The sequence below is a fragment of the Giraffa tippelskirchi genome, chromosome 4, assembly GCF_054371585.1.
Source record: "Giraffa tippelskirchi isolate mGirTip1 chromosome 4, T2T-mGirTip1v1.2.pri, whole genome shotgun sequence".
NCBI classification, from domain to species: domain Eukaryota; kingdom Metazoa; phylum Chordata; class Mammalia; order Artiodactyla; family Giraffidae; genus Giraffa; species Giraffa tippelskirchi.
This window is the reverse complement of record NC_137278.1, coordinates 178,766,718-178,786,293: the sequence shown is the minus strand read 5'-3', so window position 1 is coordinate 178,786,293 and position 19,576 is coordinate 178,766,718. Positions and strand designations below refer to the sequence as shown.

At 38.8% G+C, this 19,576-nt stretch overlaps 1 protein-coding gene across 6 annotated transcripts in view; it reads right to left on the bottom strand.

Moving 5' to 3' along the window:
- Positions 1-19,576, bottom strand: part of ITPR2 (inositol 1,4,5-trisphosphate receptor type 2) — a 563,179-nt gene that overhangs the window by 237,067 nt on the left and 306,536 nt on the right. For all 6 annotated transcript variants that reach the window (XR_014051645.1, XM_081483690.1, XM_081483688.1 and 3 more), the window contains one exon: positions 12,062-12,170. Coding sequence is in view for 5 of the 6 variants with exons in the window: in XM_081483690.1 (XP_081339816.1) it covers positions 12,062-12,170 (109 nt within the window). In the remaining variant the exon portion in view is untranslated. The remainder of the gene's footprint in view (positions 1-12,061; positions 12,171-19,576) is intronic.

Sequence of the window (19,576 nt, the reverse complement as noted above, 5' to 3'; positions counted from 1 at the left end):
AGAGAGTTTCAAAAGGTAAAATCACATTTAAATGGTCATTTATTTTCTCCAGCATTATCTGATTTCTTACCATGTGGAGAAGCATCACATACAGAGTAGAATCAGAACTCCTTGATTCATATCTCCAGCTCTGTCACTGACAAATCTATGATTGTGACCAGATCATTTCCCCACTGGGGCCTCAGTCTTGTCCATACAATGGAAATTAAAAAATATTTGCCTACCTCAGAGAGTTACTGTGAGGCTCCAAATGCCCAGAGACACATTGTTATTTTGCAAATAGTTTCTCTAGAGATGCACAATCAATGATAGTTAAATAACAGCAACAGCCAATAATGTGGTTTTAGTGTCTCATATACTAAGTCAGATATTTCCTCTGTGAGCACCTGTCCGGAGATGAAAGCATCAGACGGAAAAAGTAAAATGCCTCAGACCTAATCTGCTTCAAGCCTTTACATCTCGCTTTCTCGTTACCATGGTAACAGCAGAACAGTTTCAAACACCAATTTTGTCCCATGGCAGGAGATCCTGATGCTGCTTGAGAACAATTGGTTAGTGGGCTGTAAAGTTAGTTACAGGCTTCCCAGGTGGCTCAGTGGTAAAGAATCCACCCTCCAATGCAGGAGACACAGGTTTGATCCCTGGGTTGGGAAGATGTCCTGGAGAAGGAAGTGGCAACCCACTCCAGTGTTCTTGCCTGGGAAATCCCATGGACAGAGGCACCTGATGGGCTGCAGTTCAGGGGGTCACAAAACAGTCAGACACAACTTAGCAACTAAAAAACAACAGGTAGTAACACTAGTTAACCTGACAAATGCAGTGACCAGTCCAGCTGACTGGGTCTCAGCCTCTCTCCAGAACCTGAATTGCTCTCAGGTTCTCGGTTCTACAGTGGGGTCTTCCCACTTCTTGTGTGGCCTGAGTTCCCTATTTGTTCTCGAATTCCTTCTCAGGGGAAGGGAGTCCTTCTTGAGAGCAAAGCCCAGTGGCTTGATCCTTCCTCCCACCTGCCTGCCTTCAGATCCGGTCATCCTTCCTCTGCCGCAGCTTCCCTGAACTGAGCATTCACGTTACTATGTCAGGGGATCCCCCACTTCTTCCCCTTCCAAGGCAGACCACAAGCAAACACCACACAGCACACCAGACAAAGCCTTTGCTATAAGACAATCTGCTTCACCAGCCCTCAAGAATGTATGTAGATCTCCTTGCAGCTGGCCCAACTCTGCAGGTCTGTCAAGTACAAGAAACCTTCCTGGGTGACAAAGAGATGCAAATTAGAATGTGAAGTGATACTTCTAGAACCCACTTCTTGGATATGACTAGTGAAGGGCAACGTGTTGTACAAGCAGTCACTGACATTTATTTCTACTGTGTATAAATGTCAGTTCACAAACACTGAGCAATGATTGTGCGCCACTGGGAACACTGCAGTGAATAAGATCACCCATCTCTGTACTCAACAGCACAATGCTTATGACATGTGGAGTGGGACTGGGGATAAATACAGAACTAGACCCTTAGAGAATCTCTGAAAGGTCTTTGGGGCATTTCTTCATCACATCTATCAGACCTGTCCTCAAGGAGTTCCTAATTTATTTAAAAGTAACAACATACCTCCTTCAAATGGTAAGATAATAAAAGGTCTACACTAAAGAACCTGCCTATCAGTGCAGGAGACATAGAAGATGCAGATTCAATCCTTGGGTTGGGAAGATCCCCTGGGGGAGGGCATGGCAACCCACTCCAGTATTCTTGCCTGAAGAATCTCATGGAGAGAGGAGCCTGGTGGGCTATGGTCCATAGGGTCTCAAAGAGGCAGACACCACTGAAATGACTTAGGAAGGATGTAACAAGACTGAGATGATTTTATAAGTACTTAAATGATTATAAACTAGAATAATACGGAGTTAAAAGAAACTAATCATGGAATGCATTCTGAAAAAGAGTTTAGGTTAGATTTAATCGGAAATAATTAACACAATAATTTAGTAATACATTAATTTTAGTTTTTTCTTTTTTGTTTTTTTTAAACTTTGTATGTAACCCATGTTTATTTTCTAATCACAATATCATTTTTCACATACAACCATTAACTACCAAATAATTGGCTAATTTTTGAGTACTGATAATACTTTCAACATGATCTTTCAGTCATTGATCTCTACAGAATCAAGCTTAACTCAAAAATCATTGAGGCAGTGACATTATTGTCAGATTTTTAAGTGGGAGAGTAAAGTCAAGATGTATTTCAGAACTTTATAATTTTTGTAATAAGGGTACAATGATGAATAAATCTGATAAACATATCACTTTGATGGCCTAAAACAAGTGGCCAAGCCAGCCCAGCAACTGAAGAGTAAATTTCTAAAAGTAACTACTTCCTTTGTGCCTATCTTAATGCTAAAAGTCTTTCTGCCCCTATAAAAATATAAAACAAAAACTCCAAAGGGTAAAAGTATACTAATTATATTTCTAAAACAGATCTCTTACTGTAAGGAGACATCAACATATTTTCATATTTCCAACCATTTAGTTACCTAGTTAAACACAATACACACATACACACGCCCTCACAATACAGGAATGGTGATACAAAAGGTTTATAACATCATTTACTGTATCTAGCTTTAAAAAATATTAGAATATAGGGGGAAAACTTCACTCACCTCTAAAATGTATGTTCTACAAAATGCATCTGATGCTAAAACTGAAATTTATTTTTCCTTAGCAAAACAATTCTTAAGCTACAGTGCACTTTATGCAACAATTCTACATAATTAGTTTATCTGCCTCCTAAAAAAGTGAAATGAACATATGCATAGGAGGTGAATAATTCTGCAGACTCTTACAATAAGAGGAGTTTGATATAATTTATAAATTTGCAACAATGTAATCACTGCTGGGACTGACAAGTCTGCATATTTGATGTAGGAGTGAAGTTCCTTGGTATTTTTCTGACATTCTTTTTGCTGCTTTTCAAAATCAGAAACAAAAGATTAATTACAATGATTTTTTTTTCCTGCTGAAGAAAAAAATAAAATCTAGTTAATTCAGTAAATTTTTGAGTTAAAGGTATCTTTAGAGGGTATCTTAAAAATAACTCAAAGCATCCTTTCTTAAAGATCTTTATTCCATATCAATCCAGATACCAACTTTCAAACCAAGAAGCTCTGTCTGTCATCATTGTTCAATGTGTAAATATCACCTATCCCACCTGGGCATTCGTAAAGATCACAGCTCTCAATTAGATGCTATGTTGTTTGTTGAATGCCATATTTCCACAAGAGGCTATCTACCATGTCATCTCATAAGCATTGCTTGGGACATTATATATAATATTCAGGCTACTAGCAACTCAGATATGATCACAGGGTGGGGCTTGGGAAGCTCTGATATTGATCTTTAGGTCTGTAAAAAATAATCTTAAAAATCTGCACAGTTCTTGCATCACATTGTTCCCAAACAGCTCAATCTAAAATCTTCAAGCCTTTCCTCAGCAGCTCACTGAATCAATGCTTTATGCTTTCCAGCACACATGCATACAAATTTTTATCAAGAACAAAACTAAAAAGCTTTTCATTTTATTTAGGTGAATATCTGAGAAAATAGAAGAGCAGTGATTGTAAATTGTATCATCTGTTCAGCTCTAGCATCTTGTTAAGACCTCAGAAGCCAAAATGTTTGGGTGGAATACCAGCTCTCTTCACCTAGTTACACTACATACTTTGGTTTCCGCATCAGTAAGAGAGGTGTAATACTACCGATGGCAAAGTAAGTGAAAGTATTAGTTGCTCAGTCATGTCCAACTCTTTGTGACCCCATGGACTGTAGCTCATCAGGCTCCTCTCTCCATGGAGCTCTCCAAGCAAGAATACTGGAATGAGTTACCATGCCCTTCTCCAGGGGATCTTCCCGACCCAGGGATCAAACTTGGGTCTTCCACATTGCAGGCAGATCCTTAACCAACTGAACAACCAGGGAAGTCCGATGACAAAGAGTTAAAGATTAAATAAGATAATACATACAAAGGGTCAGGAATAGTATCTGATTTTTAATAAGGTTTCCCTAGTGGCTCAGATGGTAAGGAGTCTGCCTGCAAGGCAGGAGACCCAAGTTTGATCTCTGGGTTGGGAAGGTCCCCTGGAGAAGGGAATGGCTACCACTCCAGTGTTCTTGCCTGGAGAACTCTATAGACAGAGGAGCCTGGTGGGTTATAGTCCATGGGTTCGCTATTCTTTATTTATTTATTTATTAAAGAGAGATAAAATATGTAATACTATGGATGACAAAGACTTAAAGATTAAATAAGATACTATATACAAAGGATCAGGAACAGTATCTGATTTTTAGTGAGCTCCCAAATAAATGCTAGCAATCATCACTTTATAAAAACAAGCATATAAAACTAAACCAGAGTAGAAGTGGTTTTTAGATCCCTTTGCAAAAATATTCCAAGAATATATAGCATTTCAAACCTGAAAATTTGAAGAATATTGAACTTGACTAAACATCTTTGTTGTCCTGTAGATTTTATGTATTGTCAGTATAACTTACAAGTGGATATGAATATACTCACAGAGGAAATTATGATTGGCATTCTAAATAGGTCAACTTCTTTGACTACAATGTAAGGAAAGAGACCGTAAATCACCAGATCCACAGGCTATCAGGGAATATTTTCAGGGCTCCTTATCTTTTCCAATTCTACAGGACAGAAGCTACAAATTTTATACATTCAGGATCAAATCTTATAAACATCTTTACTGTTTATTATTTATATATTTCTCCCTTTTATGAGAGAAATAATCTCTAATGCTCTATAAATCCTAATGAAAATAGATACTGAAGAGCATAAGATGAAGAAAACTGACCAAAAAAAAAAAAAGTCCCTCAAGCCAAACCAATCCTCTGAACACAGTTCTTACTATTTCCTGCTCAGTATCTTGACCATCCACCTCCATCCAACCCATACAGCTCTATCTCCTGACCACCTCAGGTAAACCTTGCTCAGACCTGGACCTAAAACACCTTGAAGTACACAAAACTCAGGTGTGGTGTTAAATTAAACTATGCTGTTCAAAAGCACACACTTTCTAACAGGTATTTCTATTTTGTGGTGGAATGACAGAAATAAAAGTGTTTCTCTGGTGGCTCAGATGGTAAAGAATCTGCCTGCAATGAAAGAGACCCAGGTTTGATCCCTGGGTTGGGAAGATCCCCTGGAAAAGAAAATGGCTACCCACTCCAGTATCTTGCCTGGACAATTCCACAGACAGAGGAGCCTGGTGGGACACAGTCTGTGGGGTCGCAAAGAGCTAGACATGACTGAGTGACTAACACTTCCACTTCCACAGAAATAAGAGTAGAACAACATGGCGCTGAGGATGGAGAATATTAGAAATCACACTGCTCTGAAGCCATTTTAAAAACATTTCTTCTCTTCTCTTTCCCTACACACATTTTCCAACATATATATTTTTTAAAGTGCAAATAAACATGCCTGTTGTTGTTACCTAAAAGGATCCTTTCAAATGGAACCCATCCCAAAGGAACACTGAGCTTTCAGGGTATTTACATATATCCTTTGTAACTTTTTTGCTTTTCTACCAGAATCACCTAAACAAATAAAACTTTATAAAATTTTTATAAAATTCAGCTAACTCCCTATTTCAGGGATTTTAATATACAATTTTCATGTTTTAACCTTCAATAAAAATAAGCATTGTCACTTGTAACAAATGGTACACAGATGATCAGTGGGTTTCACAGAGGCTTGCCTAATAGAAAATTAAATTTTCATTTACTTGTATTATTCTACTTGAAGTCTTCAGGATATTACCACCCACATCTTCTCTCTCAGCCTTTGGCACAAAGAAACATAGAGCAAGGAAGAATATTAAGTAAAATTAATTTAGGAATTATGATCAAAGGGATTATAAATTGAATACGTTTTTAAAATCAACTAAATACCAGAAAAAGGTAGTTACATGAAGATTTTCCTTAATATTTCATGCAGAGAAGGCTAATAAAATCAGAAAACTATGCTCTCAAAGTCCAAAATTGCTTTAAGGACATCTGTTTCAACCATGAAGCAAATTTACTTCACTGCTCTATTTTTAAATTTTCACCACTATGCACATACACAGACACACACACTTCTAGTACCAGAGACAAAAGAAACAAAAATGAAAATGGAGATTTTCTTTTACGGTATTAAATTTAAATAAATGAAGCCTCAAGTGTAACATTATGATGTTACTGTTGTTCAGTTGTTAAGTCATTTCTGACTTTTTTGCAACGCCACAGACTAGAGCCCAACAGGCTCCTCTGTCTGTGGGATTTCCCAGGTAAGAATACTGGAGTGGGTTGCCATTTCCTTCTCCAGGGGATGTTCCCAACCCAAGGATCGAATTCTGGTCTCCTGCATTGGCAGACAGGTTCTTGACTACTGAGCCACCAGGTATGTGAAGCAACACTAAGATAGCTAGTGTGAAAAATCCTGGTGTGAGTTTTCTGTTTTGATTTAATTCTGAGAGATCTCTTGGGAATGCTTCAATATACAGACAGTAGACATCCAGCTGATTAAGTGTTAGGCAGCCAGGTACTAGGTAAACTATGTGACAATGCAATTCAATTCTCTGAGTCTCTCCACAAACCTGGAGGTACTGCTTCCTGTTCTACATACTTCCTAGAACTGCTTCCTGTTCTACATACTTCCTAGAACTGCTTCCTGTTCTACATACTTCCTAGAACTGCTGAAAGGTAGCAAAATATTTTACAGTATTTTGAAAACAGCAAAATGCTATGAATTCAAACCAATTTTTGTCATATTCATTCACATTAAAATTATCCTACATTTTAATCAGCCATAGGTAAGCTCTCCAGTAAAAAGATCATTGTGATAGATTGGGTAATGGCCCTCCCAAAGTTGTCTATGCTCTAGCAACAAAAACCTGGGACTGTTACCTTACTTGGCAAAGGAATTTTGCAGATGTGATTAAGTTATTAATCACAGGATTATTTAGCTGGTTCCAATGTAATCACAAGTGTCTAATAAGAGGGAGGCAGGAGGGCAAGAATAAGAGCGGGGGATATAACAATGGAGTCTTTGTGTATATGTCTCTGTGTGTGTTGTGTGTGTATGTGAGAGAGAGAGACAGATGAGGCTGGAGGGGAGGGTGTTGAAGATACTACAGCTGCTGGCTTTGAAGACAGAAGGAGAAGCCACGAGCCAAGGAGTGCAGGCGGCCCCTAAAAGCTGCTGCTGCTGCTGCTGCTAAGTCGCTTCAGTCATGTCCGACTCTGTGCGACCCCATAGACAGCAGCCCATCAGGCTCCGCCGTCCCTGGGATTCTCCAGGCAAGAACACTGAAGTGGGTTGCCATGTCCTTCTCCAATGCATGAAAGGGAAAAGTGAAAGTGAAGCCGCTCAGTCGTGTCTGACTCTTAGTGACCCTGTGGACTGCAGCCTACCAGGCTCCTCCGTCCATGGGATTTTCCAGGCAAGAGTACTGGAGTGGGATGCCATTGCCTTCTCCACCCTAAAAGCTAAAAAAGGCAAATAAAATAAATTGTTTCCTGGGGCCTCCAAAAAGAATTTAATCAGTTGGCCCCCAACTAAAATAAATAAATTTATAAAAAAAAAAAAAAGAAATTAAAAAAAAAAAAAAAGAATTTAATCGACATTTTGATGTTAAACTTCAACCTCCCAAACTGTAAGATAATAAACATGTGGGTTGTAAACTAATGAGCAATTTGATGAGGATGAAAGAGGAGAGTGAAAAGCTGGCTCAAAACTCAACATTAAAAAAACGAAGATCATGGCATCTGGTCCTATCACTTCATGGCAAATAGAAGGGGAAAAAGTGGAAACAGTGACAGATTTTATTTTCTTGGGCTACAAACCACTGCGGACAGTGACTTCAGCCATGAAATTAAAAGATGCTTCCTCCTTGGAAAAAAGCTATGACAAACGTAGACAGTATATTAAAAAGCAAAGACATCACCTTGCCAACAAAAGTCCATATAGTCAAAACTATGGCCTTTCTAGTAGTCATGTATGGATGGGAGGGTTGGACCGTAAACAAGATTGAGCACTGAAGAATTGATGCTTTTGAACTGTGGTGATTGAGAAGACTCTTGAGAGTCCCTTGGGCAGCAAAAAGATCAAATCAGCCAATCCTAAAGGAAATCAACCCTGAATATTCATCGGAAGGATTGATGCTGAAGCTCCAATACTTGAGCCATCTGATGTGAAGAGCTGGCTCACTGGAAAAGACCTTGTTACTGGGAAAGACTGAGGGAAAGAGGAGAAGGGGACAACAGAGGATGAGATGGTTGGACGGAATCACTGACTCAGTGAACATGAATTTGAGAAAATTCCAGGAGATAGTGATGGACAGGGAAGCCTGGTGTGCTGCAGTTCATGGGGTTGCAGAGTCGGACACGATTTCGACTGAACAGCAATAACAAATAGGAAACTAACACAGAAACAAAAACACAGCCACCTGTTATCCCAGGACAGATATTCAGGATTTTTTCTGAAAATATATAGTAAGTTGTAAAATAATGGCTTTGACCAGTTTCTGAATCGTTACCCAAGGCCATTTCATCCAGACTGGTGGGTCCTTTAGGTCCCCTCCACTGGCGCAGAAAAGGGAGCACCAGCCATGTAACATGGGCCAACTGACAACATGCAGAGATTGTCCATTGCTGTCTCTTTCCCAGCAGAGGTATTTGAATCATTCTAGATCTAATATGCTTTCTAAAAATTTCATATAGGGAGAAAAGTCTTCTCCTTCCACTAGTAGAAATGCTTCTCACTCTACAACATTTAGAATTAAAATGTTGACTAAGATCTAGAATTCTTTCAGCTAAAGTTTTCTTATTCCATCTTTAATAGACATGATATTTATGTAAGAAATATCATGTCTTAAGAAATTAAGACATGATATTTATGTAAGTCTCTTTTAGGTTTTTCTTTCTAAGTTAATGACTACATTTCCATATTCCTTAACGTTTAATTCTAGGTTTCTAAACTTTCATCTATTCTGGATATTACATTCTGCTATATTCTGTCTGCTTATGACTTAAAATCCAGCCCCTCAAACATGTTGGACAAAATATACTAATCTTTCTTAATAGTGATATACATCATTTGCAAAAGTCATCTGTGATCTGATAAATAAGATTAGGCAGAGAGGAAGCAGCCCTGGTTTTGGCTGGTTCTGGTTTTGGCCCTTCTGTGTGACCTTGGGTAAATCACACTACCCCTCTGGGTCTCATTTACATCATCTATAAACTAATGAGCTTGGACTAAATACCCAGATACAATGTCTTAAAAAGAGAGGCACCATGGAAGCAACCTAGATGTCCATCGACAGATGAATGGATAAAGAAGTTGTGGTACATATACACATATTACTCAACCATAAAAAGGAATGCATTTGTGTCAGTTCTAATGAGGTGGATGAACCTAGAACCTATTATACAGAGTGAAGTAAGCCAGAAAGAGAAAGATAAATATCATATTCTAACGCATATATACAGAATCTAGAAAAATGGTACTCAAGAATTTATTTACAGGGCAACAATGGAGAAACAGACATAGAGAATAGACTTATGAACATGGGGAGAGGGTGAGATGTATGGAAAGAGTAACATGGAAACTTCCATTACCTTATGTAAATAGATAGCCAATGGGAATTTGCTGTATGGCTCAGGAAACTCAAACAGGGGCTCTGTATCAACCTAGAGGGGTGGGATGGGGAGGGAGATGGGAAGGAGGTTCAAAAGGGAGGGGATATATGTATACCTACGGCTGATTCATGTTGAGCTTTGACAGAAAACAGCAAAATTCTTAAAGCAATTATCCTTCAATAAAAAATAAATTAATTAAAAAAAGAGAGGCACATAGTATTTTGTTAATTCTATTGAGAAAGTATCACTTGTGGCAAAAACAATTGATAAGTATTCCTCATTAGCTCCTTCACAAAGACAACACTGGGGGTATTGAGGCTTCTTTGTATTTTAAGAATCCCAGTTCCAGATGCAGCGAGGCTCAGGGCTGAGAAAGCCTGAGGGACACTGCAGGCACACCGGGCAGGACAGGTTTCTGGAGGCTAATGGATGAGGAAGGGTGGGGAGAAAAGGCAAGAGGGGGTCCCGTAATACCCAGGCAGTGCAGAGCCCCTGAAGGTTCCTGAAAGGCTCTCGTGATCTCCACAGACACTGACAGGACCCCCAGAAGCATGTGAAATGCACTCCATGGCGGCCCTTAGCAAGCTGTGCCACTGGGCTCCATCTCCCCCATGCCCAGACACCAGGGCCGGCCTAGCTGCTCACAACGTGTGTGAGCTGCCTGAGTGAATGAGCCTGAAGAGCCTCAGCTGACCCCTTCCCTGAGGACAGTGTCCTAGGGGCGCCGTTCACATCATACTTGATGGGAATGGTGTCCTTGGAGCTCTGAAAACAGCAGCCCTGCCTCTCCCTTCAAGGAGGTCTCAGGGAACTAGACACTGGTGTTTTCTAGACAAGAGAAGATGAAAGCCTGAACTAGTTAGTGATGGTCCTAGGAGTGTAAAGGAGACCCAGATAGCAGTGTGAATTATTTTACAGTGGTTTAGGAGATGTGCTGAAATTCTCCTGACTAGTCATAGTAAAATCGTGCTTGATTTCTTTCCTAGTTTCCTTTATAGTAATTCAATAATCATCTATTATACAAAATTGGAAGGCTTATCACATATCTCCCGTTAAGCACAAATAACTGTTATCATAAACCTCACTCGTCTGTAAAAATTTCATCTCATTTTTTTTACCTTAGGATCTGATACTTCATCCAATATCAAACAATCTACAGCAATAGTTTGAAGAACCAAAGGAGAAAGAAACAAAAAGTCTGAAGGAACTCTATGTACCATTTTTTAAGAGCATACCATATACTCAAACTTACAAGCATATTTCTTGAGTCCTATGTTACAGCAACATTTATTAAAACTGTATTGACCACCTGTATTTTATTAATGTTTCCCAAATATAGTTTAAAGGATGATGAGAACTAATGCAATGCAGAAGTCATTTTGATTACTGAAGCAAACAACTGATTCAAATGCTGTATTTCGGAGCTATCCCCCCTTCTATTAATAGCCAAGATTCCACTGCAATTCTTTTCTACCAAAACATGTTAAGAAAAAACCTACCACTACAATCTTTTTGGAATTAAATAGCATATACATAAATAAAAATAAAATCTTTCCAATTTTAAACATACCAGATAATTAATATTTACAGAAACAGAACAAAAAATTATTAAGGAGCATGTACAAATTATGTTTGATACCTAACATAAAAGTAAAGAGTAAAGGTAGCTCACTAAAAAAAAACCTACATTAGATTTATAGTTTATATTTAAGTGTATCACCTTGGGTATTAAACATGCTGCCAGTTATCTCTTAATAAGCACCTGAGCTGTCATTTTTAATAACAGACTGACAATTATTATCTATAAGTTGATATTCCCTGAAAATCATCTGTGCAATATTTAGTATAGTTAAGAATAGAAACTTACAGTTCCATTTATTTAAAAAAGTATTATTTTATAATACTGGTCATGATACTATAGAAAATGACATGAATATATACATACAATGAAAAATCAACATACTCCAAAATGCACAGACCATTTAAATTCACAGCAGAACTTTGTACAAAATCTTAATAATGCTTAAAAAAGATCATTTGGTCCATTGATACTATATGAGAAAAATATACATATTCATGACAAAATATAATAATAACAAATAAACCAAATACTTGGGCCATTCTAATCTTAGTTATTTCTCAAATCAAAAGTAAACATTAAGAGATGAATAATATAAAAACTCAAATTATGGAATTCATATAAGTACACACACCATTAATATGTAATACAAATAATCATGTAATAATAATCTATTGTAATTTATTCATTATCGTATTCTAGAGATTCCATTTGTAATTAATTCATTATTGTATTCTAGAGATTCCATTTGATTTTCAAATAGCAAGAAAAAAATTTAAATACCTCTTCCACAAAGCTGTCTTTCTTCTCTAGCATTTCTCGTAAAGTCTGAAGAATTTTAATGCACAATTTTTCTTCTTTTTCCATCAGTTTCTTTGTATGATTAATCAACCTTAAAACAAAACATTAAGCCTTAATAGGACAGTAATTTCTCTTTAAGCTAATATAATAGCATCATATACCAGAGGGGAAAAATAATCACACCATTATTTTAGAGTATAAAGCAAACTAGATACATGTCATCAAAGTTTTAAAATTATACTCCAGCTTATAAACTTCGTATTATAAAACATTTGCTTTATAGTCAGTATACTCCAGCGCTTCTCAAGTTTATTCAGGTAACATACTTTTAGTGGGACACAATACTCTTTAAAAAAAACCAATGAAACACTGATTATCCTCAAGTCTATCATGTGAACTAAAACAAGTTTATTAGGAAAGAAATACGAATATTTGCAGTATAGTACACTTCATTATATTATGTCATACTATATTATTTTCCATGTAGTATATCACATTAACTATATAGTAGCAGCATACAACATTGGAGCCTTAGCTTTAATGGAATGCTTTTCAGTTTCCATTAATAATAACTGCTATTTCTCACTGCTAGGGCTTGGTAGAAATTGGCAGTTTTCGTGATTAGAAGCAAAAAAAAAAAAAAAATAACTTCAAGATAGTCTATCCATTTACTATTTTTGCTATAATTTGGGCAAAGATTCTAATTAACCTTACAGTGGAGACCTCTGCAGCAGTGTTCTGTCAAGAGAAATATTTGAGGTCACAGTTATATAACATCTCCAAGAACTCAGAATCAAGTAAGAGGCTGAGCATCAGAATTTACAGCTTCAATACAACTCATACAACTCATGCTGTTAAAAAGCTGGTTCTCAAAACAACCCCGTGAGATATGTCCTCCTAGAAAAAAAACAAAACCATGTAGAATATCATGGAATGATCTGATTTCAGTGACATAACAGGAATCCAGTGGGACAGAGCCCCGAGGAAAAGTGAGCTTTCACTAGATGTCGGCTAGTCAGTGCTTATCAAGCGTCAGTGTGAAGTATGAGCACCTTCTATGAATTTTCTCCATTTATCCTCACAGCAAACCAAAGTCATAGGTTCTATTAACAGGCTAATTTTTCTAATGAGAAAACAGACACCCAAAGAGGTAAAGCAATTTGCCTCCGGCTACACTATCGTTAAGTTGTGGGATCTGGAAACAGACCAGGTATATCTGACTTCCAGTAGTCATGTGTGGATATAAGAGTTGGACTATAAAGAAAGCTGAGCACCAAACAATGATACTTTCAAACTATGGTGTTGGAGAAGACTTTTAAGAGTCCCTTGTACTGCAAGGAGATCAAACCAGTCACTCCTAAAGGAAATCAGTCCTGAATATTCATTGGAAGGACTGATGCTGAAACTGAAATACCAATACTTTGTCCACCTGATGCAAAGAACTGACACATTGGAAAAGACCTTGATACTGGGAAAGACTGAAGGCAGGAGGAGAAGGGGATGACAGAGGATGAGATGGTTGGATGGCATCACTGACTAGATGGACGTTGAGTTTGCGCAAGCTCCAGAGTTGGTGATGGACAGGGAGGCCTGGCATGCTGCAGTCCATGGGTTCACAGAGAGTCAGACATGACTGAGTGACTGAACTGAACTGAACCTGACTTCAGAGTCAAAATTCTGAAGCACCACTCCATGGAGACAGGACTTCCCTCTGCTGATAAAGGCAGTCCTAGGTTACACACAGCTGTGACTTATAGGAAGTGTTAGAGCAAAGAGAAAGGCAAAAGCCATAAATTGGACAAAGAAGCCATTACATTTTGTTGGGGAGCTGCCTAGGGCTAACCAGAGAAGGTTTCAGAAACAATGTAACATTTAACTATGAAGATTTCACCTGGCAGGAAATAGTGGAGAGAAGTGATTTCAAAGGGAATGAAAAAAAGGGCAGATGCACAAAAGCTGATGTCATGTCCAGGAAATAAGTATACTCTTAACTGCCAGCTGATAGTTAAAGATATGGAAAAGGAGAGTGTAAAAGTGCAGTCTGAAAAGAAAGAACTGGGAATATTATGCTAAAGAGTCTGGAATTTATAGAAAATAGAGAACCACTGTGTTAAAGGAGCTGTATGATCCTGCCTACCTGTTAAAAAGATGGCAGTGGGAACAAGGGCATGGAAGCATGAGAACAAGTAAGAGATGAATAAGGCACACGATGGGGAAAGGGCATAAGAAGCAATACAGAAATAAAATAGCCATGACCTGGCAAACAATGGCATACAGGAAGCGGAAAAACAGAAGGAAGGGAGATCACAGATGCCTGAAATATATGAGCTGGGTTAGTAGATGGGTAATGGTACTTTCAAATGACACCGATTTCATGTTGGGAAGGAATAGTGATTTCCTCTTAGACATGTTACATCTGGGCAGGGCGCTATATGTCCATGTGGTCAGGCACATTTGTTGGTCAAAAGTTCTCCTGGCAAGAAACAAAAACCTGCCTCTCTGAAAGCGAGTTATTCAGTCTTTTTTTTTTTTATAGACTGTGCTGTCCTTAGCTGCTCAGTCACGTCCGACTCTTTATGACCCCGTGGACTGTACCCCGCCAGGATCCTCTGTCCATGGGGATTCTCCAGGCAAGAATACTGGAGTAGGTTGCCATGTCCTCCTCTAGGGGTTCTTCCCTACCCAGGGATCGAACCCAGGTATCCTACATTGTGGGCAAATTCTTTACCATCTGAGCCACCAGGGAAGCCCAAGAATACTGGAGTGGATAGCCTATCTGTTTTCCGGGGGATCTTCCCGACCCAGGAATCAAACCACAGTCTCCTGCTTTGCAGGCGGATTCTTTAACAGCTGAGCTACCAGGGAAGTTCATGAAAATAATTTGGTGGGCACTGTAAATTTCTTTCGACATTTTTCTCTCTTAGGCTATTTCTATTTTCTTTAACTCTTCTTTAGATAAAATATTTAATTCACTAACCATTTGAAAATATTGATGGGAATAAATGAACACTTATGTTCATTGCTGAACACTTATGTTCAGTGTTGCTTGGAATTTATACAAAGTATTCATCTATCAAATAATGTTTGGTTGAATTATATCATTTGGCTTTCGAATTTTTTCTGTATCTAAGTAAAGAGTAAGTTTCACAAAACAATTCACCATACAAATACATGAATGTGAGTGTATTTATACAATGATCACAAAAAGTTACCTTTACTATATGAGATGCGTGCTGATATTTTATATTCTTTTCCAATTCTTTTTTAAAAATCAATGGTTTCCTCTTCATAAGTCACATCCCATAATTTGAGAAACATTAAGCTTCTCCTTCATAAGGGAGGAGTAAGTGTGGATATGAATGAACTACACGCAGCCACCATAAAACCCAATACTCACAATGACCTAGTCTCTTCTATCTCACTGCATGTGACTAATGTGAAATCTGGTCCTTTCCTGTGGGTTAGCCCTGACATTCTCCAGCAGACCCATCTGACTCAACAAGTTTCAAGAATTCAATTCATCTGAGGAAGTCAGAAGCCCCACTTAAGACCTACAGCAATTACCGATACTGGATTCTAATTTTATTATAATAGATATCCTTGCAAATAAAACTCATGGCTCATCCCAGAATTATGGAAGAAGTAAACAGATATCCCTGAGCCTCAAGCCATACAATCACTCAGATACAACTGCATAAAAATCCTTTCTCTAACTACTAAACTATGTGTGACTTTCTCTTCCTCTACCCAAATGTAGGACCTGTGATACATTCTCAGCATCATGTCCCTCTGCTTCTCTCCTTTGAATTTACCTACTATTGCAACAGACTTGCTTCATCTTCAGCACAGGTCAATATTTCCTTGGCATTTTGAGTTACTTCACATCACCTTCTCACACACCTATGTCCTTAAGTTCTAGACTAGAATTTTATTTGAGATCGTGGAAATGTTCTATAACTGTGCTGCCTTAGTTGTTGGCCACTAGCTACCTAGGGCTACTGAGTATGTAACATGTGGCAAATGTCAACTGAGGGACTAAATATTTTATCTGTGTTGTAATGAATTTAAAATTTCATATTAATAGCCATGTACAGTTATCGTATTGACACTAATTCTTGCACTGAATCAGCAAACTCTTTTTCTAAAGGGCAAAACAGTAAATAGCTTAAGGCTCTGGAGGCCATGCAGACTAGGCCAATAGTCAGTTCTGCTCTAATAGTATGAAAGTAGCCACTGATGACAATACATAAATGAATGTGTGTGGATGTGTTCCAATAAAATTTTAATTGTAAAAATTATCAATGGCCTGTGGGCTAGAGTTTGCCCATCACTTGTCTAGACCATCAAGTCTCTGGGATATAGCTATCAGTTCAGTTCAGTGCAGTTCAGTCACTCAGTCATGTCCGACTCTTTGCGATCCCAAGAACTGCAGCACACCAGGCCTCCCTGTCCATCACCAACACTTGGAGTCCACCCAAACCCATGTCCATTGAGTTGGTGATGCCATCTAACCATCTCATCCTCTGTGGTCCCCTTCTTCTCCTGCCCTCAATCTTTCCCAGCATCAGGGTCTTTTCCAATGAGTCAGCTCTTCGCATCAGGTGGCCAAAGTATTGGAGTTTCAGCTTCAACATCAGTCCTTCCAATGAACACCCAGGACTGATCTCCTTTAGGATGGACTGGTTGGATCTCCTTGCAGTCCAAGGGACTCTCAAGAATCTTCTCCAACACCACAGTTCAAAAGCATCAATTCTTCGGTGCTCAGCTTTCTTTACAGTCCAACTCTCATATCCATACATGACCACTGGAAAAACCATAGCCTTGACTAGACGGGCCTTTGTTGGCAAAGTAATGTCTATGCTTTTTAATATGCTGTCTAGTTTGGTCAAAACTTTCCTTCCAAGAAGTAAGCGTCTTTTAATTTCATGGCTGCAATCACCATCTGCAGTGATTTTGGAGCCCAGAAAAATAAAGTCAGCCACTGTTTCCACTGTTTCCCCATCTATCTGCCATGAAGTGATGGGACTGGATGCCATGATCTTGGTTTTGTGAATGTTGAGCTTTAAGCCAACTTTTTCACTCTCCTCTTTCACTTTCATCAAGAGGCTCTTTAGTTCTTCTTCACTTTTTGCCATAAGGGTGGTGTCATCTGCATATATGAGGTTATTGATATTTCTCCCGGCAATCTTGATTCCAGCTTGTGCTTCCTCTAGCTCAGCGTTTCTCATGATGTACTCTGCATATAAGTTAAATAAGCAGGGTGACAATATACAGCCTTGATGTACTCCTTTACCTATTTGGAATCAGTCTGTTGTTCCATGTCCAGTTCTAACTGTTGCTTCCTGACCTGCATGCAGGTTTCTCAAGAGGCAGGTCAGGTGGTCTGGTATTCCCATCTCTTTCAGAATCTTCCACAGTTTATTGTGATCCACAGAGTCAAAGGCTTTGGCACAGTCAATAAAGCAGATATAGATGTTTTTCTAGAACTCTTTTCTTTTTTCGATGATCCAGCAGATGTTGGCAATTTGATCTCTGGTTCCTCTGCCTTTTCTAAAACCAGCTTGAACATCTGGAATTTCAAGGTTCACATATTGCCGAAGCCTGGCTTGAGAATTTTAAGCATTACTTTACTAGTGTGTGAGATGAGTGCAATTGTGCAGTCGTTTGAGCATTCCTTGGCATTGCCTTTCTTTGGGATTGGAATGAAAACTGACCTTTTCCAGTTCTGTGGCCACTGCTGAGTTTTCCAAATTTGCTGGCATATTGAGTGCAGCACTTTCACAGCATCATCTTTCAGGATTTGAAATAGCTCAACTGGAATTCCATCACCTCCACTAGCTTTGTTCGTAGTGATGCTTTCTAAGGCCCACTTGATTTCACATTCCAGGATGTCTGGCTCTAGGTGAGTGATCACACCATTGTGATTATCTGGGTCATGAAGATTTTTCTTTGTATAGTTCTTCTGTGTATTCTTGCCACCTCTTCTTAATATCTTCTGCTTCTGTTAGGTCCCTACCATTTCTGTCCTTTATTGAGCCCATCTTTGCATGAAATGTTCCCTTAGTATCTCTAATTTTGTTGAAGAGATCTCTAGTCTTTCCCATTCTATTGTTTTCCTCTATTTCTTTGCATTGATCACTGAGGAAGGCTTTCTTATCTCTCCTTGCTATTCTTCGGAACTCTGCATTCAAATGGGTATATCTTTCCTCTTCTCCTTTGCTTTTCGCTTCTCTTTTCTTCACAGCTATTTGTAAGGCCTCCTAGACAGCCATTTTCCCTTTTTGCATTTCTTTTTCTTGGGGATGGTCTTGATTCCTGTCTCCTGTACAATGTCAGGGACCTCCATCCATAGTTCATCAGGCACTTTGTCTATCAGATCTAGTTCCTTAAATCTATTTCTCACTTCTAATGTATAGTCATAAGGGATTTGATTTAGGTTATACCTGAACGGTCTAGTGGTTTTCTCCACTTTCTTCAATTTCAGTCTGAATTTGGCAATAAGGAGTTCATGATCTAAGCCACAGCTCCCGGTCTTGTTTTTGCTGACTGGATAGAGCTTCTGCATTTTTGGCTGCAAAGAATATAATCAATCTGATTTCGGTGTTGACCATCTGGTGATGTCCACGGGTAGAGTCTTCTCTTGTGTTGTTGGAAGAGGGTGTTTGCTATGACCAGTGCGTTCTCTTGGCAGAACTCTATTAGCCTTTGCCCTGCTTCATTCTGTACTCCAAGGCCAAATTTGCTTGTTACGCCAGGTGTTTCTTGACTTCCTACTTTCGCATTCCAGTCCCATATAATGAAAAGGACATTTTTTTTGGGTGTTAGTTCTAGAAGGTCTTGTAGGTCTTCATAGAACTGTTCAACTTCAGTTTCTTCAGCATTACTGGTTAGGGCATAGACTTGGATTACCGTGATATTGAATGGTTTGCCTTGGAAACGAACAGAGATCATTCTGCCATTTTTGAGATTGCATCCCAGTACTGCATTTCGGACTCTTTTGTTGACCATGATGGCTACTCCATTTCTTCTAAGGGATTCCTGCCCACAGTAGTAGATATAATGCTCATCTGAGTTAAATTCACCCATTCCAGTCCATCTTAGTTCGCTGATTCCTAGAATGTCGATGTTCACTCTTGTCATCTCCTGTTTGACTACTTCCAATTTGCCTTGATTCATGGACCTAACATTCCAGGTTCCCATGGAATACTGCTCTTTACAGCATCGAACCTTGCTTCTGTCACCAGTCCCATGCACAACTGGGTGTTGTTTTGTTTTGGCTCCATCCTTTCACTCTGTTTGGAGTTATTTCTCCACTGATCTCCATTAGCATATTGGGCACCTACCGACCTGGGGAGTTCATCTTTCAGTGTCCTATCTTTTTGCCTTTTCATACTGTTCATGGTGTTCTCAAGGCATGAATACTGAAGTAGTTTGCCATTCCCTTCTCCAGCGGACCACATTCTGTCAGACCTCGCCACCATGACCCGTCCGTCTTTG